This window comes from Equus quagga, chromosome 13 (assembly GCF_021613505.1).
Source record: "Equus quagga isolate Etosha38 chromosome 13, UCLA_HA_Equagga_1.0, whole genome shotgun sequence".
NCBI classification, from domain to species: domain Eukaryota; kingdom Metazoa; phylum Chordata; class Mammalia; order Perissodactyla; family Equidae; genus Equus; species Equus quagga.
In genome coordinates, this window is record NC_060279.1 from 75,300,452 (window position 1) to 75,328,332 (window position 27,881).

At 56.1% G+C, this 27,881-nt stretch overlaps 1 protein-coding gene across 1 annotated transcript; it reads left to right on the forward strand.

The window, feature by feature from the left end:
• NECAB2 (N-terminal EF-hand calcium binding protein 2) lies at window positions 1-27,382 on the forward strand. Its single transcript, XM_046682055.1, has 13 exons — window positions 1-36; window positions 284-308; window positions 5,831-5,939; window positions 7,965-7,990; window positions 8,140-8,237; window positions 15,633-15,769; window positions 18,189-18,307; window positions 18,513-18,592; window positions 21,916-21,969; window positions 22,831-22,943; window positions 25,474-25,551; window positions 26,062-26,153; window positions 26,873-27,382. The coding sequence occupies exons 1-13, from the start codon at window positions 1-3 to the stop codon at window positions 26,899-26,901; spliced, it is 996 nt and encodes a 331-aa protein (XP_046538011.1). The 3' UTR covers window positions 26,902-27,382.
• The last annotated feature ends 499 nt before the right edge of the window (window positions 27,383-27,881 follow it).

The window sequence follows — 27,881 nt, forward strand, 5'->3', positions numbered from 1 at the left end:
ATGTGGATGGCCATGAGCCTGTCCACGCGCGTGTGCGTGCGTCTGTCGGCGTGCCCGTGGGCAGGCAGGCGGCGCAGAAGGGAGAGTGGGCGGCTCCTTCCGCGCCGGCGGCTGGGGGCCTCCGCCTGCCACATCCCTCCCCGGGGTCTCCCCGCGGGGCGGGGGAGGGGGGCTCAGCTTCCCCAGGCCCCCTGGGACGGGAGGGGTCTCAGTTACAGTGCGAACCGCTGGAGGGCGCCTGCCGCGCCCGGCTCCGGGCTGACTCGACCTCTCTTCTCTGCAGATTTTCCGACGTGCGGACAAAAATGGTGAGTTTCCCTCCGGGGTGGTCGCCTGAATGAGGACTTGGGTCTTTCTGTCCCGATGCGTCAGGGAAAGGGCTCAGACGCAGGACATGGACACCCATGAACCTAAACGTTAAGAGTGCAGGACCCTGAAGTCAGAAGGTTGCATCCTGCCTCTGTGCCTCAGTTTCCCCATCTGTACAATGGGACTCGCAGAGTTCTTACTTAGTAGGGAGGGATGCCGTGAAGATTCAACCAGTTGATGTCTGTGTAGTGGAGACGTCTTGGTCGTAGTACATACTTGGTGTACGTTAACCCTTATGCAGCTGAGCCGGATCAAGGCAGCCCAGGTGGGGGCCCAGAGACCACCCTTTGGGAAGCTCCCAGCCTCACTCACTTCTTCACAGACCTGGGCACATCTCCTCCTCACAGCAACCTGCTGCAGTCGGTGCTGTCAACTCCATAGTGGCCCAGAGAGGTTAAGTGACATGCCCAGGGTTGCCCGGCCACAGGAAGGCAGTCAAGGCTCTCCCGCAGACCCCGGGCACTTCTCACCACATCATGCGGCCTCCCCAACAATGTGAGCAGCACATTGTTGTGGCCAGCGAATTTATGACACTCCACTTGTCCTGACTTCTTGGAACAGCTCCACCCTGCAGGAGGAAGGCGGGGGCCGGGTCGGGGGGGATGGGGGGAGCCTGAGAAGTTTACCAAGCCCTCCTGAGCCTGAGGCTCCCCGTTGAAACAGAGAGCGGTATGACTTCATCTAAATACCATGGTCATTATTCTCAGGCCCCAAGCACTCTCCGTGCGCTTTAACCAGGGCCCCTTCCAGGCCTCAGTTTCCCCTTCTGTAGAGTGGGGTGGTAACCCCTAACCTGTCTCTTGTCCTGGGCTGTTGGAGAATTGCAAGGAGGCAGCTGAGTGACAAATTTTGATAAAAAGAGAAGCAAGCCATGCTCCGTGTTTGTTTGTTGAGAAAACGCTGATTGAGAATCAAGGCCTGTGCTGGGGACAGATGACCTGCTGCCTGTCCCCATGGGCCCTCAGGTCCCCCAAAGCATCAGGCCCCCGTGCCTCTCCCATTAGGCTACAGTTCACGGTGGTGGCTCTAGCTCGGGGCCCCAGCACCTCCCTCCCTCCCTGCAGGGGGTTGGTGTGGACCTGTCCCCCAATGGTGCTGGGGGAAGAAGAGGCTTTTGGGGGTGGGGGGTGCACAGGCCTGGGCTGGAAGGAAGTTCCAGAGCTCTCCATCTCTTGCCCCCTATGCCTGGGCGTGACCATGGCCCCTCCCAGGCCTCTTGGGATGAAGGACCATTGGCAGCAATTCCATACAGAGGAAGGAGAGGGATGTGGGGGGACCTTCAGTGGCCCTCGAGAAATGGTTGTGGCATCGTGTCCTGAACAGCATTAAAGATCAGGGACGTGGTTAAGGGCCTCTAGCATCTTCACTGGGCGGCCAGCCCGGGGCTGCATGGTCACTGCCGTGTGCTGGCCGGGCCCCTCCAGCAGGTCGCGAGGTCTTCACAGGTAGGAATGCAGGTTTGTCCGTGTCGTGGGCCCGATACCTGGCACCCAGCAGGTACTCAGTAAATGTCTGTGGGCTTACGGGGAATGGCTTTATTCCTCGGTGGGAGCATGGCTGTGCGTGCATGTCACCGGGGTGCAGCCGTGGGGGTCGGCCTGCGGGTCTCCGTCCGCGCTGTGGAGTGTGTGCACCGCTGCCGGTCTGGGGGGCCGTGCTCTGTGACTGGTGCTGCACCTCCGAATGTGTGTGCGTGGGGGGGGGGGGGTGTCTTTCTGGTTGTGCGGCTCTGTAGGAACCTTTGCAGAGTGTGTGTGTGTGTGTGTGTGTGCAAGCTTGCCTGTGTGGGTGGGTGGGTGGCACGCTGGTCTCCCTTCAGGCACAAATGGGGTTTCATCCTCCTTTCTTGTTCCCCTGTCAGAAGCCATGTTTCCACCCCCTGAGCACAGCTGCGGGGACCCTCGACTTCGCTTCTGCAGCCCCCACAGAGGCCGAGCTCACCCCTCCCCTTGGGGCCTTCAGTCTTCCCGGCCACCGCCGAGTGGCTGTGGCAGGTTGTCACCAGGGTTGATGTGGGTGTGATGCTGGGTCCGGGGAGCTTTTGGAGCCTGTGAGAAGGAGGTGGGGCCCCTCCTCTGTCCCAGGGAATGGCTGGCTTCAGGTCCTGGCTGAGCCAGCTGCCAGCCCAGTGACAAAGGCCAGTCCCCAAACTCTCTGGGCCTCAGTGTCCCCATCTGTAAGTGGGGATAATGATAGTGGTACCCACCTCAGGGGGCTGTCAGGAGAATGGAGAGGGGCGCTCCGGGCATGGCAGGCTCCCTGAGAGGAATCTGAGCCCTGGGACCGGCTGTTGAGGTTCGACCGCCCGGGAAAGTGGACCCTGCTTTGTCAGCAGGTGTTTGACTCCCACCCAGCGCTCCACGGGGAGCTCCCCGTCTCGGGGAGGCTGCCAACGGCCGCCGAGCATCTCTTCTGCACCAGGACTTCAGTAGACTTTCTCCTTTGATCTTCACTCTGCTCCCCTGGGATGGGAAGCATCACCCCCTTTTTACAGCCAACGAAAGCCGGGCTGGGAGCCAGCCGATGGAGGACTGCAGACCCTCAGCTGGGGGCCGTGCAGGCCCGTCTGCCTCAGCCCAGCACAGCCTGAAAACGTCATTTGGGGTGGGGGGAGGAAGGGGCATGAGGATGGAGGGACGGAGGGATGAAGGGGGGTGGAGACGTTCATAGAGAGAGAGCAGCACACACACACAATTGTGTACCACACCGAGTGAGATGCGTAGGGGCAGAAGATGGCGGGTGGCTTAAACCAGGCTCAGGGCTGGAGTGGAGGCCTTTGGGATCGCGGGCTGGCCTGTCCTGTGGCTCCCGGGGCAGAGACTTCTGCTAGGAGGAGCAGCCCGGGCCTGGCTGCCGAGGGGAGCTGAGCATGAGGGGCCTGCCCTCCGCGTGGGCCATGAAACCCAGAAGGGTGGTGACGTGTGGCGCTGGCAGAGGAGTGAGGGCCAGGCTGCGCTTCTCTCCGGGGACACGCACACTAGCAGGCTCCTGGCATTTGAAAGGTCGCTGCGACAGAGGCTGAGCTCATGCTAATTAGTGAAGACACCTGCAAACAGCCCCATTCGGGGTCCTTGCTGGCAGCGGGGGTGCCAGGCCCCTTGTCTAATTGGGCAGAGGCCTGGGTGGGACATGCCGCTCCCCTCGTTAGCTGATCTGGGGTCATTAGGGCCACAGTGGGATATTACAAGGAAAGGTCAGCCGGGAAGGCTTTGTGCTCAGGTGGCCTGGCCGGCCTCTCTCTGCCTGTTGTCCTGAGTGCAGACTGGATGGTGGTGCCCAGACAGGCAGGAGGAGGGGGAGGCAGGAGGAGAGGGAGGCAGGGAGATGGCAGCCAGGGGCAGACCCCTTACTGTGCCCATGGCAGACATGACTAATCAATCACAGCACGCTTCCACTGAGTCCAGACTTGGACTTTTCCATGGAGCCCTGTGGCTGGGGCTCTCCCCACAAGATGCTGCCCCAGGTTGGCTTTTGAGCATGGACTCAGGAGCCAGATGGCCTGGGTTCAAGCTCCAGCTGTGGGACCTGGGCAAGTCCCTTAACTGCTCTGTGCCTCAGTTTACTGCTCTGTAAAATGGGGGCGGTGGTACTGCTGATGCTGTGGGGTGTTGTGAAGACTGAGCATGCAGCAGGAGCTCCGTGTGTCTGCATCTCTGCACCATGGTTCCTGGTTTATCATGGGTCTTGCCAAAGGAAACTTGGAGAGTCTCCCCTTTCACAGAATGCAAACAGCCCAGCCTTCGAGTTTCCGCATTTACAGCTGGTGTCACGTGGTTCTCATGGCTTCTGGGTCTTTTGTATGTGGAGCTGGGGGTCATTGTTTGGTTTTCGGGAGGCACTCTTATTTTTGAAAGTCACAGCTTCGTTCTCCCTCTGTGGCATTGAAGCCTGAGCCGGGGTGTCGAGGCACACGGGGACAGCCCCCCGTGCACGTGCGCACACCCTCCCCCTCTCTCCCAGCCCCTGATACTTTATGGCTTATGCAACCAGAGGAGACTGGTGGAGGGCAGCTGTGGCGAGAGGTGAGGCTCTTCCCCTCCTGAGCTCGTCCCTTTGCCCCTCTTTGAGCCCCCATAGAGCTGCTGGGGACAGACATAGAAGCTCCGGAGTCTTGACAACATCAGAACGACTTCCACTCTGGGCCCAAGTACGTCTGCCATGTGTGGTTGGGCAGGTTGTGCCCTGCACAAGAGCAACTACCGGCAGGAACTGGGGGCCTCAGATCCAGTCTGCACTCCGCTCCCAGCCCACGTGCCCTGACACTGGGCTCCATCCCACACCAGCCCTGAGGGGCATCTCTTTGTAATCCACACAAAGGTGCCATGTGGGCTGGCAGAGACTTTGATTGCAGACTGGCTGGAGGTAATAGAAGGGGGTCTGCGTAGAGGGGCTGGGGGTCAGAAGTGTCCTGGGCTGGCCCTGCTCCCTGACCTCCTCTGCCTCCCACAGATTCGGCTCCTTTAAGGAGCAGCAGGAACCGTCCTAAGATCACTGAGGAGGGGGTGATGGCTGCAGGGGGGCTGGATCAGCTGGCAGGAGTTCCCTGGCAGGTGGGCGCTGTGGGAGGAGCTGAGGGTGGAAGCTTGGGGACTGCCACTCCTCCTGTCACTGCTGTTCTGCCCTGAGCCCCTCCCTCAGTAGCCCGTCTACCCCCCACCCATGAGAACGTCCCCAGCAGATGGTGGTACCCGGGGCAGGGCGACTGCAAGTGGAGGGAGAAGAGGTGAGCCTGGGGGAGGGAAATGGGTGGGACAGGTCGGTACATCGGCTGTGAGCCCGCCCCCTCCCCAGCCCAGAACCGCAGCCCCCAGCCCCTAGGAGGGCCGGGCACCTCCTTCCCTCGTGGTTTGACATCTTCAGGACTGTGTGTATGGCAGTGGGAGAACTCCATGCCGGCTGTTGGCAGCCGTCCCACGTCAGACCGTGTGAAGGTTCAGGCCTGAGGCTTGCCGTGTGGATGGGCAGCATGGAGAGGGCTGGTTCCCTCTCGAGCATCGGCAGCTGAGAGCCCGGGGTTGGGAATGATTGACATGTGGGGAGGTTATGGGGCATTCGGAAGCAAGGGAGAGCGGCCATCAGACTGGCCGGCTTTGGACCTGCCTCTCAAAGGAGTGCCCCCACCTCACCTGGTGCCTTCCTCTGGGCGGTCAGGCTAATCGATGGAGAGGTGCTCTCTGTCCATTGAGTGCCCGATGGCGAGCCCCAGCACACTAGCCGCTGCTGGTCGTCGTCTGTGTCAGTGTGGGGATCATCTGTACTTAGGGGCTGGTCTCTTGGTTTGGGGACCAGCTGGATGGGTCTGCTTCTCTGTGCCCTGGAATCTACAGGTCCATTTGGGAGTCAGCTGGGCGGGTGGGGATTATCTGATGGGGCGTATCTGTTGGTTGGGAACTGTTTGGATTTGGGGACGTCCTGTCTCTTAGACGCCAGCTGCCCTCCCTCCGCCCTCCCTTCTTTGCAGATGACGGGAAGTTGTCGTTGGAGGAGTTCCAGCTCTTCTTTGCAGATGGCGTCCTCAACGAGAAGGAGCTGGAGGATCTCTTCCACACCATCGACTCTGACAACACCAAGTGAGCCCCATCCCCCCACCTCCCCGGTCGCTGGGGAGGAGGGGCATCTTCCTTCTCACCCACGGCCCACTCCCCATTTTCCACTCCCCTGGAGGATCCAGAGACCTGAGAACCCCCAAACCTGCTCATCTGAAAGTCAGCTCCGTTTAGCCCTCACGGCTCCCCGGGATGATTGGGGAGTGGGCAGATTGATGCTGCGCTGGCAAGTGGGTCTCTTCTGAGCACACGTGGCCAGGCAGGGAGGGACCCTAGATCTTGCAGAGTGTGCACAAGATAATGAAAAGGGGATGTTGGCAGTGACGTTGGCCTTCTGCTGACCCCAGTCCTGACCCCACGCCCCGTGCTTGTTCCCAGTCCCAGCGGTAACCCTGTGACCTTGAGCCTCACCCATCCCGTCTTCAAACAAACCATAACCAAATCCTGATCCTAACTCTGCCCTCGACCCTGCTTCTAACTCTGCACCTTTTCTCCAACCTGATCGTAACCTGAACCTGCGTGCGTCCCAGAATCATCCAAAAACTCCAGACATCCAACCCATCCCTAAATCTAGTGAAAGCACTCATTTTGCTCAAAGTTACCCCCTCCCACCCCAGCCTTAGCTCCAGCCTCACCCTTTCCTTGGGTTCCCCAAGCAGGATGAGGCCCAACCCCCTTCTCCGCCCCACACCTGGTCGCCTTCCTCAGGCCCACTCAGGTGATGAGGGCCTGAGTCACGAGGCCTGCTTGGGGCACTTTTGCTCAGTTGGCGTCCCCTGAGACAGGCTAGAGGTGGTCTGGACCAGGAGTTGCTGTCAGGCCCATTTGCAAGGGACCCAGCGCAGTGGTGGCCTGGACCCCAGACTGGGGCTGAGAGTGTCCTGGGAGGTGGGCACTGGGGACCAGGGTGGGGCAGGTGGAGCGAGTGTCCTTGTGCGGGAGGCCACTAGAAGGACACAGCTTCCCCAGGGAAGGGCTGTTTGGAGCCAGATGGAATTTCTGAGGGTTGCTGCAGCACCCCCGGGAGCTTTGAAAGGGCCAAGGCAGGTGCCTACTGATTTATTCATTCTCACTAGGGGCCTTTTGTGTCAGGCCAGCTGGGGGGAGGGACACGGAGGTGCTGTTTGAGAGTTTAACCATGAGAGTGTGTGACGGGGGCAGGGTGGACTCACCTTTAGAGAGGGTCAAAACTCTAAAGGCCTCTAGGACTGTTTTCCAACATTCTCCAGAGCGTGAGCGGCAGGGGTTCGCTCTTTGGGGTGCTACGTAGGCTTTCTGCCAAGAACAGTTCACGCGGATCAGAAAGATGGGGGAAACTCTAGTTCAAGCACAATTAAACAGGCCTGCTTTCTTCAGGACTTGTCAGAACCTGTAGCATGCGATGCGAACTGAGGGAACCTCCAAGACAGAGCTTGCAGGGCCTCTGAGCCCAGATTCATTTGGCCCCGGGAGCCATTTCCCAGAAGAGTCTTGTTGAACCTGGGTTCCCCCTCCTCTCTCAGTGAGGGAACTGGGCCCCTAAAGGGAGGGTTATCAGAACCCGCCCCCAGCACGCCCCACTCTCGCGTCTCTCTCCTGAGGCTGCTGCGTGCACCGTCGTCACCCGCGTGGTGGCCTTCTCGTGCCAGCCTCCTCCGAGGAAGGACGGGATCCTTCTCCACCCTGCAGGGATGGGGATGCGGGCCCCCGGGCTGGGGCGAGAACAAGGAGGGCTGTCTCAGGACCCTGCAGGCGGGGGTGCCCCGGGGCAGCTTATCACATTAGAGCTTTATTGACATCCCATAATCGTCAGGGGACCCTGTCCCTCTCCCCTCCCTTTTGGTGGCTGAGGATGTGGTCGCAGACCTTGGGAGGGGAAACCTGGTGATGGGGTCAGACAGACGTGCAGACAGCGATGGAGTCCTGCTCCGTCCTTCAGAGGGGGCGGCATCGTTTACCTGCTGCACCCTCCGCTGTAAAGTGGGGTGCCCGGTGCCGGGCACAGGGTGCACCGCGTGGGGCAGGCCGGATGGGCCTGCTCTGAGTCTCCCCCCTCCTCTCTCTCGGCAGCCATGTGGACACCAAGGAGCTGTGTGGTAGGCACCCGGCTATGGGAGACCAAGACTGGGGTGGGGGTTGTTGGGACTGGGGAGAGCCCATGGGGGGCCTAGGCGGGATTGGTGGGAGGGCCCGGGGGAGGGGAGAATCCTCCTATGACCCGTGACCTTTGCTTCCCCTTCCCCAGATTACTTTGTGGACCACATGGGGGACTATGAAGATGTCTTGGCCTCTCTGGAGACCTTGAATCACTCTGTCCTGAAGGCCATGGGCTACACCAAGAAGGTCAGCGGCCATGGGTGGCCCTGGGGGTCCCAGGCCTGAATGCTGGTTTGGTTTCAGATTTTCTCTGGAGCATCCTCACCCATGGGTGCCTGGATTTGTGATGACAAGTGTTGGGTGGGCCTGGGTCTGGGGTGGACGTTACTTGGGGCTCTCAGAGGGAGCTGAGATAAACTGTGAAGTGAGGGGAGCAGCTTGGTGAATGGCCCTGTCCAGCCAGTGTCTGGTTTGGAGCGTGAGGCCCTCTCCCAGAATCAGGCATGGTCCTGGGATGGAGAAACAGAGCTGCAGTCACCCCCAGCCCTCCAAGGGTCCTTGGACAGGTGTCATCCCTGTCAGTCTCATGCCCTCCCACAGCAGGGTTACCCGATGGGAAGGGGAGGGTGAGGGGCGGGTTCACGCATCTGAACTTGACCAAGGAATCTGATGGTGTCTGGGAGAAAGGGTGCGTGTCCGGGAGGGAGACGTGAGCTGGGCGGTAGAACCATTAGGAGCAGGGGTCGGCGCTGAGCTAAGGGCTTCCCTATGTGCCCGGAGGGAGACCTCCAGTGTGGTGTGAAGTCTGCCCACAGGCCTGTCGCCCCGTGTTTGCATGCGTGCCCCGGTGGAGGACAGAAGGCAGGGAGACGGGGCCAGCTTGTGGGCTGGGCGTCATTGTGCTTCTCCGTTGTCGCTCAGATGGGCAGCAGCAGCCCATCCCCCGAGCTTCATGCCCTCTGAGTCTACACGCTCGCCGGGCTGGCGGCTTCTGGAGAGACAGGCAGCTGTGTTCCTTCTGCGCACCCACAGAGGAGAGGGTACTAATTTTCCTGAGGACCTCTGCAGCCCCGTGGGGAGCTGCAGTCACCTCCCCCATTTCATAGCTCTGGAAACAGGCTCAGAAGGGTGAATCCTGCAGCCAAAAGCTGCAGGCTGAAATGAAAGGGGAAACGGAGTCAGGGACCTAGCAGAAAGTATGGAGCACAGCATGGGACTCCAGGCCCACCCAGGGGTGACTGGAGGGTCAGTCTGCCAGGAGCGGGGGCAGCTGCTTGGGCACACTGACCAAGGCACGCAGGGAGGGATCTGGGAGCTGGCCACACTGTGAGGGACACATAGATGCCCACGGGCGGGCGTGCAGCCTACCAGCAACCTGGAGCTGTGGGAGCTCAGAAAAGGCCATCTGCTGGTTGAGGCCGGAGAGCTTAGCTGGTAAAGTCAGCCAGACCTGACTGAAGGACCCCGAGCCAGTCTCTTCCCTTTCTGGGCCTCAGTTTCCCCGTTTGTGAGATGGAAGCATTCACCTTATAGAGTCCTTCTGAGGATTGAATGAAGGCAGGCTTCTGAGCTGCTCCAAACAGGGCCTGGCACAGAGTGAAGGTGCCCACCAGTTTTTATTATTAGGCTCCTGTTGTATGCCCAGACGTGGGAACGATCAATCCTGTACGTTTTTTTCAAGTGCTGCCCGGTTACAGCTCTGCCGTGCCTTAGAGAATGCCTTTCTTCCCATATATCCGAAAGTAGCTGGGCCTGACCCGGAGCCTCCACTCGGCTGCCTCTCCATCTCTGTCCCAGCGTCCTGCTCTTCTCAGTCCAGTGTTTTAAAGTTTATTTTAATATCATGTGAGACCGATTCTCTTTCTTTGTTCATCCTGTAGACTCTTGTTGGATATACTGAAAGTATCAGGGTGGACCGAGGATTAGAAGGGAGCTCAGAAAGACCCCAGACTCTAACCCGAGTCACCCCGACAAGGGCATCCGCCCCAGCTCCGCCATTTTGGGGGTGCACTGGATGCCCACATGGGACTGCTGCCACTGACGCTGCCTCCTGGAGCCTCAGCTTTCTCTTCTCTGCATGGGGCCACTTCCCAGCAGTGTTGTTGCGAGGCATTGCTAACATCCTTGGCTGCTTTCTCGTCTTTAGTCATCACTCTTCAGAGAGGTGACCTAATTCTCCCTCAAGGAGAGGATGGTGACTCCTACCACTATGATTTAGACCAGCTCTGGAGATTTTGCTCTCAGAAGTCACGCGCGTGGGACGTTGGCATGTTCTCGGTGGAGGTTGTGGCAGTGCTGGTTGCCATTACTTTTTCTGGCTATTTTCTAATGGATTTTTGTTTGTAGAAATGCAGCTCACTGAGTGTGGTTTCCAGTGCTTCTCTTGCAGCCCCTGATTTTAGTTGATTCTGCTGCTTTTGTTGATAGGAAGTGATGGCATCAGTTACCTGCGGTGGTACCTTCCTCGTTTCTGATCTGTGTTCCTCCTCTTTCTCTGTTGGGCACTGTTAGCATCTCCCCCAAGTTCTAAATCCCTGTAACGATGCTCCGTGAGGCATCCTTGTTTTCCTCCTGATTTTCCAGGCCCCTCTCTAGTATTTCTCTACCAATTATAATATTAATACCAGCTCTTATTATAGAATCTTCTTCAGCCTGTTAAAAAATATTTTTGCCTTCCCTTCACTAAATTTCGTCCTAGGAGATGGTAGTGAATCTTTTCAAATGCCTTTTTGGCATTTTTAAACGATCATCTGATTTTTCTGAAGCTATTGATGGGGTGGATTCTATTATTAGATTCTGTCCTATTGAACAATTTTTAGCTTCCTGTGATAAACCCTAATTGGTGCATTATTCTTTGATCGCGCTGCTAAATCCTTGTCACTCGCTGAGTGTTTTATCTCTGTCTCTATCGAGAATTGAGATTGGATGGTAATTTTGGGATGAATTGTGAGGCAGTTTTGAATATTTCCTCTGTGTAATTCAGCTTCTCTAACATAGAATCATTTTTCTATTCAAAAGTCGAAAGAATTTATCCATAAGGCTTGGGTCGAGGTGCTAAAGAGGGGAGGAGATTATTTTAAAAGTTATTTTAAGGTCAACTCTGGTTTTAGTTTTTTACTTTTTGTGTCCATTTTAGTATATTTTTAAACAAAACTACTGATGTGTTCAGTTTTGTGATCAATTATGCATAGTATGTTCTTATGATTTTTTTTAAAAAAAATCTAAAACATTGACACAAAAGAGGCGCTTAATGCAGGTTAAGTTAAAAAATTTCTGCTGTTATAGCTCAGGTCTTATTTTAATTTTTGTCCTATTTTGCTACATTTTAAAAACTTATATTTGGCAGAGTTTTGCCTGTTTTAATTAGTTGTTCTAATAACCAGCCACTGACACATTTATTTAAATTTCATGTTTTCAACCACATTTATAGTTTTCACCACTGTTATTACCTTCTTCCTATTTCCTCAGATTTCTTGTTCTTGCTATTCTTTTTCATATGTGAAATGGAATACTTAAATTTTTGTGATATGAAGTTTGGAATTTTAAAAATTTAACCTCTGAATGATACTTTCACTGCAATCGTAGATTTTAATATGTACTATTGCCTCTCTCAATATTCCCCAATAATCTGTTATGTCCTCACTCATTTCTCGTTTCATGGTGTTAGGATAAAACCGAGTGACTGATAGTTCTAGTCTATTTTTTTTAATGTGTCGAGATTTCTTCATTACATCTTATTTGATTTGTTTTTATAATTATCTCATGGATGCTTGAGAAAAGATGTGGACGGTACTTTCAGAATATAAAATTGGAAAATAGCTAACCTTTCTTTGTTATGAAATATATGCTGTGAAAAGACAACTTTGTAAAGAGGTAAAATTGTGTCTCTTGTACAAATATAAAATGCACATGACAGAGATTTTATTTAACTCATCCATTAATGTGAGAACCATAAGATGTTACGGCTGCCTCAAAGGAAAATTCGAAGAACCCACGCGGTGTATACAGGCAACCAGGAATAATGAAATGGATTTGCGAATAAATGCAAAACTGGTTGCTATCCACAGGGCAACAATCCGTTGCATTCTACTAGGCAAAATTCATATGCATTTCTGAGGATGAGAATTATTTGCGTTATCATCAGTTTTCTACATTTTACAGTTTTAAAAGGAGCTCCAGAGCGAGGAAAGACTTAGTTAATCCACTGGGTGTGCTCGACAGGAAACACAGTCATCTTTTTTGCCCATTTTAAAGACTTGCACACTCTCCTGACGATATGCTTTGCATCCCTGTTTATTTTTGGTTACTTCTTCTGTCCTATGGGACAACGATGAGCTAATTTCTCACACTAAGTTGGATTTTGTCATTTAATCTTTATATTTCTAATGTTTTTCCTTTCTATATATTTAGCCATGTTATTTGATACCTATAGACCTTTATTAGAATGTTTTTATTATATAAATGGTCCACATTCAATATGCAAAATTTAGGAAGTAGAGAAAAGTATAAAGAAAAATTTCAAATCACTTCTAATTCCCACTTTCCCTAACCACTGTCAACATTTTAGTTCGTTCCCTCTGAGCCTTTTCTCTGTGTATGTTTCTTTAATATACTTAATACCATTCTGTGTACAGAAATTTATTTTCTGTTTCTTTTCATCTAATATTTTAAAAACGCTTTTCCCATGTTATTAAAACTGTTCAAAAGCATCCTTTTAAATATTCTTATTTAAATGTATTAACTATTTCTCTGTTGTTGGGCATTTTAGATTATTGCCAGGTTTTCACTGTTATGAATAATACTGTAACCTTGGGGTGTAAATATTCACATTTTGCCTTATGTCTCAAGGATAGATTATCAAAAGTGGAGAATTACTGGGTCAAAGAATATGAGCAGTGTAAGCCTCTTGATATAAAGCAAAATCGCTTTTTAATGTGGTCGTATCCATCCCCGTCCCCACAGCCGTGTTTATGGCAATATCCTGTCCCGTGGCTTGAAGGGTTCAGTGTCTTGTCCTTGTTATGACGCCGGCTTTGTCGTTCTGTTCCTATCCTTATCCTGTGCCAGACTTTCTCACTGAAGTTCTCCCTCCTAGTGATATTGCAACTTGTCCTGTTCATTTGATCAAATCTGGTGGCAGAATCCTTGCGCTGGCTTTTCTTTGTAAATCCCTGGGTGCCGTCTTGGTTCAGACGTGCCTCCAGCTGGACCTCCTTTCATCAAGTCTGCGACTGTGTCTTTACGTGGGGGAATTCAGGCTGATTTTCTTTGTTGTTGTGATCCGTGTGGTCTGGCTGCTGTCATAATCTTTTACGCTTCCTTCGTCTCTTTGACATTTTACCTTCTGTTTTGTTTATAGCGTTGATTATGATTTTGAAGGTAAACATTCTCGTTTTTATTTTACTGGTGACTTCCGATCACACGTTCTTAACATTCTTCTGTTTTTATATTTAGCTAATTAGAAAAGTGCTTTCTGTTGCGTTTTGTGGAATTAAAGGAGTTTTTTGGATTTTCATCTGTTTTCTCCATACTTTCACACTCTTTATTGACTTAATCCAATGTGATTGAAATTGAACGATGAGTGATGCATGTTTTATTTCTTGACCTCTGTAACCTTTATGTTGAGTATGGGTGATCACTGACACCTCTTTCCACAACTTCCCCATTCAAGGATTCTTCCTCAAATTCAACCCCAGATGAGAAATTGGGAGACGTCCTTAGGCGTTCTTTGCAGGAAAGGTGCTCATCTGATAAAATTTCAGAGATTTGCAGATTTCTGAATATCTACCTATTATACTGCAAACAAGTAGGTCGGCCACGTGACACACCATTCCTAGATCTGGTCCTTTTCCTCTGGGGTGTGTGGAGCTGGGCTCTTGGCTGAGGCATCGATTGGGGTGGAAGAAAAATCTGTGAAAGCTACATTTTTACTCCTTTGAAACTAACTTGTCTTTTTTTGGAATTCAGCTAGCTAGGTACATGTTGACCCCTGACCACACCTCAGTCATTGGTTGGGTGCTTTTAACACACTTCAGATCATTTTTCTGCTTGATGGCGTCTGGCAGCCTTTCTCTTTGTGTTCAAATTTCTTACCACATTGTCTTCTTGTTCGTTTTCGGCCATTCGCTGTCCAGAGGCCATTGATCACTGGGCTGTGTGTGGGTCCACCGTCTGCTAGGAAGGATAATCGATAGTTGCAATGCATTAGGCTTCCAGAACCTGACATACTTTCTGCCACACATTCATTCTCTGTCAGGGCCTGTCTCCCACGTCCTGGTCTGGTGGTTGGCACAGGGTGTCCATCTCTGTGCCTCCCTGTCTGTGTGCCTCTCCTTTTGGCCTTTCTCCACCCCTGTATCCATTTCTGCCTCCATTGCTCAGTCTCTCTGTCTCTAGCTGTGTCTCCCATGTGCAGTTATTGCTAATTAATTCCCAGAGAGTGATGGATGTTTTCACTTGCTTTCCTCAAGAGCCCTGTTTTCTTGCCTTGCAGGGACTGGGCAGAATTCCAAGGTGCCGGGGCAGGTGGCTCAGGAGGGTGGGGTCTTGGCACAGGAGCTGAGAGGGCAGGACCAGCATCCCCAACACAGCATCATTTTGATCGTTGCCATCCTTGAGTGACCTGGCTAAGCAGAGCTCCCTCCCTTCCCTGTAAAGCATTTTGAAGCCCAAAGAAACTCAACTGGATCCAGAAACCTTAGAAATGTCTTTGCTGTAGACTCTTGACAAAGGGGCAAATTCTATATCACACCACATTGCAGGATTTGTGGAAAACCCTCTTTGCCCATCTTTGCCCCAGAATTCCTCATCCTGTGGCCGCTAAATCTCCCTCTCTCAGTTTCTCCCCGACTCCCCACTCACCCCCTCCTTCTGAGGACGGAACCTCAGGCACTTTCTTTGGGGAGCCAGCCTCTCTGGCTGCTTCTAATTGTCTTCTCTCATTTCTCTGAGTAGCAGCATGAAGGCCCAGGGACCCAAAGAATCCTCCTTGGAGGAGGAAGGAGGGAGAGGAGGTTGGGAATTCTTCTTCCCTAATACTTTATCCCTGTCTACACCACATCAAGAACACCACCACCAGTCACCATCATCACCACTACCAGCAACACCACCACCAGCACCACCATCGCCCACCATCATCAGCACCATCATCACTACCACCATCTTCACCATCACCATCACTACCACTTCCATCATCATCATCATCGTATCACCATTGTCATCATCACTGCCACCACCATCACCATCATCATTATCAACATCATCATCTTTATCATAGCAGCTACTGTTCATGGAGTATTTGCTATGTGACAGGCACTGTGCTGAGCATTTTATGTATATTTTGTCATTCAATCCTCGCTACGACCTTGTAAGATAGATACCACAGTGACTCCTGTTATGGTCATCGAGCTCACAGAGCTAGTACGTGGTGAAGCCAGGGTTCAAACTTGGCCTCTGAGTCCATGGCCCCTGCCTTGATGCAGGAGCTGTACACCCTCCAAGTTCAGGAGACAATGGGGTCCCCACTTCCCACTGCAAGGCAGAGACACCACCGCAGGTCCCCCCCTAACTCTGTGCCAGACCCACAGCCAAGTTCCCTCCCGAGCCCCTTCCCCCTCTGTGCCCTTTCCCTTCCCTCCACAGGTGTACGAGGGCGGGAGCAACGTGGACCAGTTTGTGACGCGCTTCCTCCTGAAGGAGACAGCCAATCAGATCCAGTCACTGCTGAGCTCCGTGGAGAGTGCGGTGGAGGCCATCGAAGAGCAGACCAGCCAGATCCGGTGCGTCCGCAGGACCTTGCGGGGTCGTGTGGGAGTATGCCGTGCACGTGCCAACCTGCTGTCTGGGGGCACTGAATGGGACACTGCGTGCTTGGAAGAATGCCTGGAGTGCGTGCGGTACAGACAGTGCACAGACAGTGAAGACTGCTTCCTAGCCACGAATCAGTTTGCCACAGCCCCGTATCTCTCACGTTATTGTTTATCTTGAACTATCCTACTGTTTCTCATTTTTTAAAGCTGGAAATCAATTTAGGAAACCATATGTGGTTACCACAATTGGAAAACAAGTGTCACATGCCATCAGTGAAGTGCCTGTGAACCAAGCACCTGTTGTGCCCACAGAGCCTCTGAGGCTGCTCCCTATTGTTAGAGAGAGACGGGGAGATGGCAGAGAGGTGCTGAGGACGGACGATCCCTGAATGCTGACTCCCTCAGAAGGATTGAAAGAGCAGTGAAACGGACTGATTTTCTCCCAGTGTTATTTAAGGCCGTGTTTGCATGTCCTGGAAGCCATGGGGAAGCGTCCAGAGTCCCCCTCTTTGGCGGGGGATGCTGTGTCGAGGGGTGAGCCCGGTGTCTAGAGAGGAGTACTTCTCAGAACTTCTGGCTCAGTAGTGCCCATCCCTGGGGGCCACGAGCCCTCGCATTTGCTGTCCCAAGTTGAGACACTGCCCTATGCCTGGTCCTCCCAGAACAGCCGATTGCCTGGCGTAAAGGGGAAATAAAGAAATACGGATGGACGGGAGCAACAGCCAGGTGTCTGGCCCAAGCGGGCCTGAGGGTTGAATTTCTCTGCGTGGCCGTGGGTGTCAAGCAGAGGCCCCACACAGCAGGGCGTTGGTTGCTGTGGGGTGGGTGTTTGAGCACGTATTTTGTGGTTGCTGAGGGGCTGGTCCCAATCAGATATGATTGCAAAGACCACTTGATGACACTGTTCCCAAAAAGTGTTTACTCTGAGCATGGGCAGCCAACTCACCTGGGAAGTGTAAAATGCAGATTCCCGGGCCCAGGGCTGTGTCTGCTGGATTAGGATCCCTGGGAGCTGGGCCCGGAACTCTGCATCTGTGATCTGTCTTGTGACTCTGAGGGTCCCGAAGGTTAACAGCCACAGCTCTGGAAGCTGTCTCTTAGATTTCCTTCTTTTGTCACTATCTTGATTAAAAATTCACCATTTTTATCCTGCTGCAGAGCAGATAAGAGGGCTGCACGATTTTCATAGTTGGTTTCCTGCACTTTGCCAGTCCTGTCACATGTCAGCGGTTACACTTGTCCGCCCCCACTTTGGGACCTTACTTTGGGATGTTGGTGATGGGGGTGGCACGTCGTGGTGGGGACACACATCTGCTTCACATGCACTCGCACCTTGAACCGCCCCAATTCTCAGCTATCTTGGCTCCCGGCTGCGAGTCCCCTGCCTTCCTATTTCCCAACCCCGGGGGATGTTCCAGGCACAAGCCGCTGGTTCCAACCCCACCGCCCCTCGCGGACTCCCGCAGCTCCCGTTCATGGTCTGCGGGCCACATTTAATTTGCTGCTGGGTGGTAGAGCTGCCAGGATCGACACCTCAAATGTTCCGCCAGCCTTTCCTCTCCCACAGCAGCGGCTTGCCGAGCTTTCAGATTCACAGGAGACAAATTCCAGAAGGTGCCATGGCAGTGCTGCCCGAAGGCAGAGGAAGGCTGGGGACCGGGCATGTCGGCCGTGTACACAGGACAGTGTGTGTGTGTTTTCTGTGCATGTGTGTGTCTGTGTCCCTGTATGGTTGAGTTTTCCAGCGTCTCTGCACGTGGGGATTCGGGCATCCACCGAGCATTTGCTGAGTGCCTGCTGTGTGCAGGCACCGTGCTCGGAGCATGCTGGGGGCTGTGCACGTGTGTGTACACAACCGTGTATGTGGTGTACAGGGACAAGAGAGGGGGCCTGGCGGAGATCAAGATCACAGAGTTCTCTGTCCTGTTAAATGCCCACTCCTGACTGTGTCCTGGGGCTCCCCTTTTTGGACAGGGGAGTTGTCTAGCTGGTACAAATCCAGGATACCCCGCCCCAGAGGGCACCAAACACCAAATGGGCTCCTCATGAGGCAGGCAGAGAGGGAGGCGCAGGGGACGCTGTGAGCCACTGGGGTGGGGTGGGGGCCTCCCAGGAACAGGCCCCAGGCTGTGGAGTCCTAGAATGGAGCTGAGTTCAAATCCCGACTCTGCCCCACCAGATGCATGGCCTCAGCCAAGTTGCCTGCCTGGGGGCCTCCTTTCCTCTGAAACAAAGGCCGCCATGCCCACTTCACGGGGATGGGGCTCCACCGGGTAAAGTGCCCGTTTCAGCCCACGGTCCGTGCCTAATGTCTGTCCAAGCTGCTGGAGTGGCCCGGGCCCTGCGGCCTCCCTCATGCTGTGTGTGTGTTTCCCCGCTCACACTGCAGACAGAACCATAGCAAAGCCAGCCACGGCGCGGTGGAGCCCTGGTATGGAAGCCCCACGCCCCCCTACGCCCCCAACCACAAGCTCATGGCCACGGAACAAGGGACGAGTCTTCCATCTGGTGAGAGAGCCGTGGCCTGGGCTGGGGGACACCGGCTGGGGGTCCTTGGAGGAATTCTGACAGTGGCCCACATGGGTGCTGGGCCTCCGAGTGGGACCGGGACTGAGAGGCTGGGGGCAGGCCTTGGCCCCTCGGAAGACTAGGGGCTCCCCTGCCCCCAGGCCTGGCCCTGCCCACCATCACTGTCTGTCTTCCTCTTTCCCAGTCACTGCGGACCCCAAGGAGGAGGGCCTGGAAGCCCAGATCAGCCGGTTGGCAGAGCTCATAGGACGGCTGGAGAACAAGGTAAGCCACCGACCCCTGCCTCCAGCCCTCCGCTCTCCCCAGCCCCCAGGGAGTGCAGAGTTAGGCCTGGAGTTTGGGACAGAAGTCAAAGAGCCTTGGTGAGACATCACAGGCAGAGCGTGGAAATGGAGAACACAGCTCCCTAAGGATAGACACGCCCCCAGCGGAATACATCCGAGGAGAGGTGTCTGGGGAAGGAGCAGCTGTGGAGGGGAGCGCGGGTGCCAGGAGAGGCATCTCAAGGAGCCGAAAGTAGTCAGCAGGGTCATGGGCAGCAGGGAACAGGGCTTCTGGGGAGGCCTTGCTCTGAGGCAGGGTGGCCTGGGCAGGTGACGCCGAGACACAGCGTGGTGGTGAGGAGGCACGGTGACGACCCAGGAGAGATTAGAAGCAACCTGACCGCCAGCAGCATGAAATCTTTTCAGTACGATACAGCGCGTCTCCGGGTAATAGAAAACGGCACGGCCTTCACTGAGTCGTGTTTTTTCGGAGGACGTGTCGTGACTCAGTGGGCGCTCACAACACGACTGTATCAGTGTCCCAGTGCTGCCGAAACCACGTACCGCAGGCCGGGGGCTGAAACAACAAGCGTTGATTCTCTCACAATTTGAGGCTGGAAACCTGAGATCAGGGTGACGGCGGGGCTGCTGTCCCCTGAGGCCTGTCTCCCTGGTGGGTAGACAGCTGTCTTCTGCCTGTGTCTTCACATGGTCGTCCTCCGTGCGTGTCTGTGTCCTCATCTCCTCTTCTTCCAAGGACTCCAGTCATAATGGATCAGGGCCCATCCTAATGGCCTCATTTTAACTCAGGCCCTGTCTCCAAATACGGTCACATTCTGAGGTACTAGAGGTGGGGGCTTTAACACATGAATTTGGGGGGTGGACTCGGTTCGGCTCATAACAATGACTATTTCTTGGAAGAAAGGAAACGGGTTGCCTTAAGGTTTACCAATGGGCTCAGGTATCAAACTGCCCATATTCAAATCCTGGCTCTACCACTTAACAGCTGTGAGACCTTGGGCCAGTGGCTTACCCTCTCTGAGCCTCAGATTCCTCTCACAATAGAGATGATAGTCAGAATAGGACCCCTCATCGAGTTGTTATGAGGAGTAAATAAAATGATGTCTTAATGGCTTAGCGCAGAGCCTGCTGTGCAGTTTAGCAATTAATTTTAGCAATGTTAGCAATTATTATTGGACGTTCTGATACCAAGACTTCTATATTCGCACACACTGTACCCATATGCCTATGTAAACCAAGATAGCAGGTTTCCAGGAGCCCTAGGGTTGGGATGATTTTACATTTCTCCTACTTAAAATTTTTTTTTACATCTTTTGCAAAAGGGCAAAGGATTTAGGACTTTGATGCGTTTGGGGGTTCAGAGGGATTCGCGGGGGCAGGGCGCAGGGCTCCCCGCACAGAGGGAGACTGAAGCAGCCGCGCAGAGGGGAGTCCGAGGGAGGAGGCGGCCATCCCACCTGCAGGGCTGAGGCGAGGCGGGATCTCCGCCCTTAAAGCTGCGGGTGGGAGAGGTGGAGACCGCTCCGCGCGGACCCCGAGGCCTGGTTGTCATAACAACTCCGCGGGCGCCTCCAGGGGGAGGCCCTTTGAAGCTTATTTTTAGCGCCCCGGTCGCCCTAACAACCGGCTGGCTGGAAACCGATGCGTACCTGGGCCTCCTGGAGACGGGCGGGGCCCGCCTCGCTGGTCTCTGATTGGCCGAGGCCGCGAGCAGGAGCCAATGGGGTGGGGCCAGCTCCGAGCCCCGCCCACCGCGGGCCAACCTGAGCCGCTTCTGTCTCCGCCGGAGGATCGAGCCCTAGGCGGCCGGTCTGGGAGGGGGACGGGGCAGAGGTGGTTGCCGCTGTGCCTCCCCCATCCTCCCCTCATCATCACCCGCGCGTGGTGCTGCCGGCCCCTAGGAAACCAGATGCAGCCGCTGCCCTCCAGGTGCCCGCCTACACGGTTGTCAAATGATGGAGACAGACTTGCCCCTGCCAGGCGCTCCTTGGCCACCCGCAAACCAAGTTCCCGCCGCGTGTCCCTGAAGTCAGTACCCTCTCCAGGACTGGCTGCGTAATTTACAGGGCCCGGCGCAGAGTGAGCAGGCAGAGCCCCTTGTCCAAACATGAAGAATTTCAGGGCCGACCCAGTGGCTAAGTGCGCACGTTCCGCTTCGGCGGCCCCGGGTTCGCAGGTTCGGATCCCGGGTGCGGACATGGCACCGCTTGGCAAGCTATGCTGTGGTAGGCGTCCCACATGTAAAGTAGAGGAAGATGGGCACGGATGTTAGCTCAGGGCCAGTCTTCCTCAGCAAAAAGAGGAGGATTGGCAGCAGCTGTTAGCTCAGGGCTAATCTTGCTCAAAAAAAAAAAAAAAAACAAAAACAATTTCAGGATGGTGACTGCACGGGTCCCAGGCCCGCACATCTGCTGCTGTTTTCCTTAACAACCACTCGGTGTGCCTCACACACGTGCTTGCGTGAGAGGAAAGACCTGGGGGTGTGATTTCGGCTTTCCTCAGGGAGGCTGGACAGCCACAGGCACAGAAGTGGCATTTATTGGGGTACCCCACGTTCAAGGAAGAAGAATCATGATTCTGTGTGTCAGAGGACAGAGGCCCCGGCTTCAGCCCCAGGATCAACAACCAACTTTTGTAGGCTTCAGAGTCCGGGGTTGTTTGCTATGAAATAGTGACCAGTGAGCATCCTCGAGCTTCTGGGCCTGTTTTGGACACCGACGCGAGGCCGTGAACAGCGTGCATGGGGTTCCTGCTTTCATGGAGCTTACACTGGGGCACCCCTGGCTCGGGAAGTCTGGAAAGTTACATAAAATGTGTATGTAAAGCATTTAGTGCAGGGCCTGCAGAACCAGCGAGAACAGCCCACCTTCATTCAGACGATTAGCTGAGGTGCCAGGGGTTACAATTAGGGGTGATTTGTAAGTTAATGGGGAATCTCAGGGCTGTTGCCAGCAGTTGTGGCAAAAAACTAGCATCCTGGATTCAGGACTCGAGTCCCCATTGCTGTCTCTCCCAGGACACCCCACCCCCAGCAACGTGGAGCCTGCTTTGTGCCAAGGTAGGTCTCAAGTAGAGGGTCTGCTTGGCCAGGGCCGTGTGTGGAGGGTGGACTGAGCCCTGTCCAGCGAGCCTGACCCCTGGGAGCTCCCGCCAGTGGGGGGCCTCGAGAGCCTCTGGAAACTTGGGGCCGAGGGGCTGGAGCTCCGTGGGGCCCTGAGCACTGCAGTGTCCTTGTGGTCCTGGAGGCCTCCCTGACGGAAGCGGCCTCTGTGTCCAGCATCTCTCTGTGCTTTGCTGTTTCAGACCCTCTGGTTTGACCTGCAGCAGCGCCTCTCAGATGAAGAAGGCACCAACATGGTGAGCCCGTTCCCCGAGGCCTCCCTTCCCGCCCTCTCCTGTGGCCCCAGCCCTGCCTGAGCTAGGACTCAAGATGCTGGTGGCTCAGTGTCCCTGACACCCGGCCCCTCAGGGACTACCAGGAGGGGAGATGCAGCCCCAGCACTTGGCCACCCTCCCCTCCCAGGGCTGTTCTTTGAGGCACCAGGGCTTTGAGCAACAAAAGTGTGGCCCGGAGCCAAAGGACCAACACAGCAGTGATGTCCACACACCGATTCTATCAGAAACGACTTCTGCTGGTCACGGATGTTGTCTAGGACCCAGATGCCTCACAGGCAGCCCCAGATGTTCGTAGAGCCTGTTCAAACCCCTCATCTGGTTTTCAGCATTTCTGGGGACTGCTTCCTGCGTTTGACTTTTTTTTTTTTTTTGAGGAAGGTTAGCCTTGAGCTAACATCTGCCACCAATCCTTCTCTTTTTGCTGAGGAAGACTGGCCCTGAGCTAACATCCATGCCCATCTTCCTCTACTTTATATGTGGGACGCCTACCAGCATGGCTTACCAAGTGGTGCCATGTCCGCACCCGGGATCTGAACTGGCGAGCCCCCGGCCGCCGAAGCAGAATGTGTGCACTTAACCGCTGCGCCACTGGGCCGGCCCTGCATTTGACTTTTTAAGTTCTAGTTCTTTTTTAGCCAGTTCTTATATGTAAGGATAAAGTGCACGTGCATGTGGGGTTTGGTTGGTTTCATTTTGACCAAATTGCCCATCCTTTCTGAAAGGAGGCGTGGTGAGGCTGTGCCCGTGGGGCTGTGGGGTCCTGGGAGGGGGAGGGGCTGCCCGGCCCAGGGGCACCCACGCTCACTCGGCTGTGGCCCGCAGCACCTGCAGCTGGTCCGGCAGGAGATGGCCGTGTGCCCCGAGCAGCTGAGCGAGTTCCTGGACTCTCTGCGACAGTACCTGCGGGGCACCGCCGGGGCCAAGAACTGCTTCCAGTGAGTCAGCGAGGGGCTTCGGGCAGCTCCGCCTCGGGGTGGAGGGCGGGGCAGCCCCCCAGCCTCACCCCTGAGCACAAACCGTTCCCCAGGGAAGCACTGGCAGGGCGGTGAAGAGAGCTGGGTTCGGTCCTGGTGCAGGCTCTCCCCGCTGTGCTGATGGGGTGAGTGATTCATCTCCTTGACCTCGGCTAGCTCATCTGGAAAGCGGGACCACTCCCTGGGGCTGATGGAGACCAAAATGGAGCATTGGATGTGAAGGACTCGGCCAGCCCCTGGCACCCAGTCAGCGCCCACTCCATGTTAGCTGCCCTGTTACCACTGTGGCTGCCCCTCAGGGGCCTCGCCGTCTGTCCTGCCGCCAAGGCCTGCGCTGATTTTTGGCAGAGCTGAGCCGGGCAGCCGTGGGCACGTCTGAGTGGCCCACAAAAGACGATAGCCCTCACCCTCGCCGGGGTGGCCCGAGAGGGCTGTTGGCACAAGCTGCCAGGCTCTCCATCCCCCTCTTGGGCCCACCCATCAGCACCCAGCGATGGTAGCTGCGGCCCGTGTCCTGCCTTGATCCACTCCCTCTCCACTTGGCTTTTTCCCAAGTCGAGAGCACATGCCTTCAGTCTCCTTCCTGGGGGCCGGCCCGGGGGATGCAGCCACGAATCACGTTGGGCCCACCCATCAGCGCCCATGTCCTGCCTCCATCGTCTCTCTCTCCACTGGGGTTTTTCCCACCTCGAGAGCACATGCCTTCAGTCTCCTTCTTGGGGATCCTCGGTGGGCCGGCCTGGGGGATGCAGGCGTGAATCAGGATGCTGCTCTTGCTGATCGTTTATTCTAGGTGGTGGGAGAGGGACAAAAGAAGGATGATTCTGACTGGTGATGGATGCTGAGGGTCCCGAGTGGGGGGCGGTTGGGGAGGGAGCTGCTTTAGGTTGAGGGGCTGCGTGTGCACTGAGGAAGGGCAGTCTGGGCGGGGGGATCAGCCTGTGCTGAGACCTGGGGCGGCAGCGAGGGCGCCGTGTTTGAGAAAAAGACACTGGTGTGTCTTGACAGAGTGACGAGGGCGGAGGAGGGACAGGGGCGGCGGGCAGGACCCACTCACGTCCACCCTCCAGGCCCTGCTCGTTTGGACCATATTGGAGATGCGTGAGCAGGAGCAAGACATGGTCTGGTCTCCCTTGTGTGCAGAAGGGTCGGGAGGGGACAAGATTGCAGCAGGTGGCCAGGGAGAGGCCCTGCGGTCACTGGGCATGGGGGCGTGGCCTTGGCACGACAAGGGTAGAGCTGAAATCTGTTTCGGAGCAGAGCTGACCAGACTTGCTGGCGGCCGGGAGGAGGGCGTTGTGGAAGGAGGAGACAAGACAGAGTTTGAGATGCTTGGGCTTCAGAAACTCGGAGGAGGATGGTGCCGTGTACTGAGGAGGTCAGGTGTGCTGGTGGAGGGAGCCACGCAGGCCGTTTGGGCCACGTTAATGTCGAGATGCCCATCGAGGTGTGCGTACAAATGGGGAGATCCTGAGAGAGATGCTGGCTGCCGGGAGAATGTGGCAGGAGAAAGGGGCCCAGCCGCCCCTCCTGTGCACACGGGCGGCACGCAGTAGGGCTTCACATCCTGTGTCCTCCCTGCACCCCAAGCCTGCCTGTCTTCCTGCCCATCCAGAGGCCACCTGCCCCCCCCCCCCAGCCCAAGAAAAATCAATCAGGACGTCATTAGCCGAGCAAATGCAATCACGGTGATTGCTTTCATCTCGGGGCAGCAACCAGCCTTAGATGCGCCAGATTGCTCTGATGACCTTTGTCTGTCGACCGAAAGGCCTGTAAGCAGTGCCGGCTGAGTCTGGCAAAGGGCCATGGCTTACATCTGATTGGCGGGCGGCACGGACCCCGCCCCATCCTCTCCGGGAGTCACGAGCCCACGGCTCCATGTGTAATTTTAGGCTGGAGCATAATGAACTAATGATACCATTAGCTGCCTGTTTCCCTGCCTCCATCCTGGGCGGCCCGACCTGGAATTGCCTGTAATTGTAAAGCTTGCCTCGAGGAGGTTCGTGGGTTCTGTTCTGCTGAGTGTGTGAAAGAGAAGCGGCCCGGAGCGCCGTGGGGAGGCCAGACCGGGGCACGTTAGAGACGATGTCATCTTGGAGGTCAGCCCTCCACCCTGTTCCCCCTCCCCCCAAAGTAGGATCAGTCCTATTTAAAACGAGGCGAGTGGCGGTGGGGAGACATGCTGGACTGATCAGACGGCATGGCCGGCCCTGCAGGCTCCGGCAGCAGCGTTATCAGAGCAGCCTTGGGCTGGTGACAGGCTGGCTGCCTGTCCTGGAACACCCCGGCCCCTGGCCACCCCCTCTCCTGCCAGGCTCGCATTTCCAGGGTCTTAGGGCACCCCATAGCCTGGCTCCGGGGGCGCCCTGTCCAGGCTTGTTTGACGGTAGGGAGGTGGCGGGGAGAAGAAGAGAGCAGCCGAGGGGGGCGGGATGTGGGTGGTGCAGTTTAGTCCACCAGCTCCGGCCTCTCCTCTCCTCTCCCCTTGCAGCATCGCCGCCGTGAGGCTGTCGGACGGCCTCACCTTCGTGGTCTACGAGTTCTGGGAGACGGAGGAGGAGTGGAAGAGGTGGGCACAGCCATGGCTTCTAGCGCCAGGCCTCGGCGGTCAATTAGGTGATGGGACGAGGAGGTGGGGCGGCCCCAGCTCCCTGGCAGCTTTTCCAGGGCTCTCGGCTCCTTCCCTTGTCCCGCAGTATCCTAGGAGGGGAGGAGGGGATGGTGATAATGAGCCGGGGTTCCAGCAGCATCCACGCCCCAGAGCGCTGGCCTCTTCCAGCCAATGCCTGCCCTCAATCCAGCTGGAGGCGGTGTTTCTCTGTGCAGTGTGACAGGTCCCTGGCCAGCCCCGGGATCCTCTTTGAAAACTGCTGCCCCAAGGGCTAAAAAAATTCTCATTAAGGACAGTCCCTGGAAAGAAAGACCCAGGCTCTTCTCCCCCAGACCTGCCACTCCCCGGCCATCTGACCTTCACACGATGGCTCTAAGCCTCCAGGGGGCTGAGCAGGGTTAAGGTCCATCCTGGGCAGAGCCGGACCACCCAGCCCCAGGCGTTCACTGGCGGCCCCCTGGGTTGCAGGCACCTGCAGAGCCCCGTGTGCAAGGCGTTCCGGCACGCCAAGGTGGACACGCTGAGCCAGCCTGAGGCCCTCTCCAGGATCTCTGTGCCAGGTAGTGGGCGGGCGGGCGGGCAGAGAGCCAGGAACAGCGGCAGGGGGGTGGGGGTGGGGGACCACAGGGCCCTGGTTCCAGCAGGAGATGGCTGAGTCGAGGGAAGGACAAGGCTGAAATCTTCCAGCGACTCCTCTTCCTGCTTCCTTAGCTGCCAGGAGTTCCAATGAGTGCTCAGCACCAATGCGGGGAGAGACCCAGGGCCAGAGCATCGGGCCAGCCCCCGAAATGCGAGGACAGGGCCTGAGACAGAAAGTGGCCCTACAAGCTCAGAACAACAGAGTGGGGACGGGGTGGCACCTCAGACATGACCAAAAGCCAGGGACACCGGGGAGGTGGGCCCAGAAGAGCCCAGCATGTGGTGGGGCTGTGCCAGAGGCCCAGAAACCCCCCAGTCCAGGGCAGGCCCCAAGGTGGGTCCTCGCCTCCCCCCCCATTCACAGCCAGACCCACATTACCTCCACAGGCATGTGATTTGCCACCGAGGGGCCCGGCAGGCAGCTTTGCGCCCCACAAAAGGGCCCCAGCCTTCCCCTGCCGCGTGCAGGCCAGCCCCCGCCTGGCACAGAGCCGGCAGTAGCTGAATGAGGGGATGTGGTCCAGGGGTGCAGGAGAGGGGAGGTGAGCCACCGGCCCCTCGCTGCAGCCGGCAGGGGGCAGGGGCTGCCCGTCCCCACAGCCCCCCTTTGCTGACGTGTCTCTCTCCCACCCCTTGCCAGCCACTTGGTGCACCGTGGGCCGTGACTGACCCCTCCCGGAGGCCTGCGGACGCGCCTGCCACCCTGCCCCTCTTACAAAGGACGTCCCCTCTTTTCTAGACACTTTGGTACACGAGCTGTCTTTTCAATATACTTCCAAACAAGAATGTATTTCCCCGCTCTCTGAAGTGAAGGAGACCCCCCTCCCCCACCCCACACCCCCATCCTCGTTGGCAGAGCAGCGTCGGAGCCGCCACTGGGCCGGGAGGCCTCCTGGAGCCGGCAGCCCGCCCCTCCCTAGCCCACCCCCTGGACGGGGCCTCAGATGCCCAGCCCCAGGCGCCCGGGCCGCCGCGGCCTCAGCAGGACGCGCCCTGCTCCCTGTCCTGGTTGACAGTCCTCTACGTGGTAGCACCCGAGCCCCCGTAGCACCCGACCTAGGCCTGTGCCCGGCCGCACACGGCAGCAGAGCCCGGTAGTCAGCACCCTGCCAGGCGGCCAGCCGCCACTGAACCTGCTCCAATAAACTCCGCTGGCAGCGGCCGCGCACTGTGTGTGGTGGTTTCCCTTCGTCTAGTGTGAGGATGGTTTCTAGTGGGGCCCCTGAGGAGCCGTGAAACCTGGACCAGCTCGGCCCAGAGCCTCAGTTTTCTTATCTGTGAAATGGAGGTGATGACTGGGGAACGTATTTTGACAAATAAGCTCGTGCTTGTTGCAAAGTTCGGGGGTCCCCAAGACCACCCTCAGGTTCCATAATTCACCAGGAGGACTTAGAACTCGGCAAAGGCATCATGCTCGTGGCTACAGCTTATGGCTGCAAAAGGATGTGAAGAGGCGTGTGGGGCAGGGACCAGGCGAGAGCAGGCACAGAGCTTCCCGTCGTCCCCTGCCAGTGGAGTCGGGCAGACAGTGCCTGTTTCTCCCAGCACTAACTTGTCACATTATGCATAGAATATTGCCACCCAGGGACACCCCTGGGGCCTCAGTGATCAGAGTTCTCAGTGGGGGTCGCTCATGTGGACGTGGCTGA

Coding starts and splice junctions, on each gene's coding strand:
- NECAB2 (XM_046682055.1), top strand. CDS start 1: ATGTGGATGGCCATGAGCCTGTCCACGCGCGTGTGC. Junction 18,593..21,915: donor TAGGACGGCTGGAGAACAAG/GTAAGCCACCGA, acceptor TTGCTGTTTCAG/ACCCTCTGGTTTGACCTGCA. Junction 26,154..26,872: donor CTCCAGGATCTCTGTGCCAG/GTAGTGGGCGGG, acceptor ACCCCTTGCCAG/CCACTTGGTGCACCGTGGGC.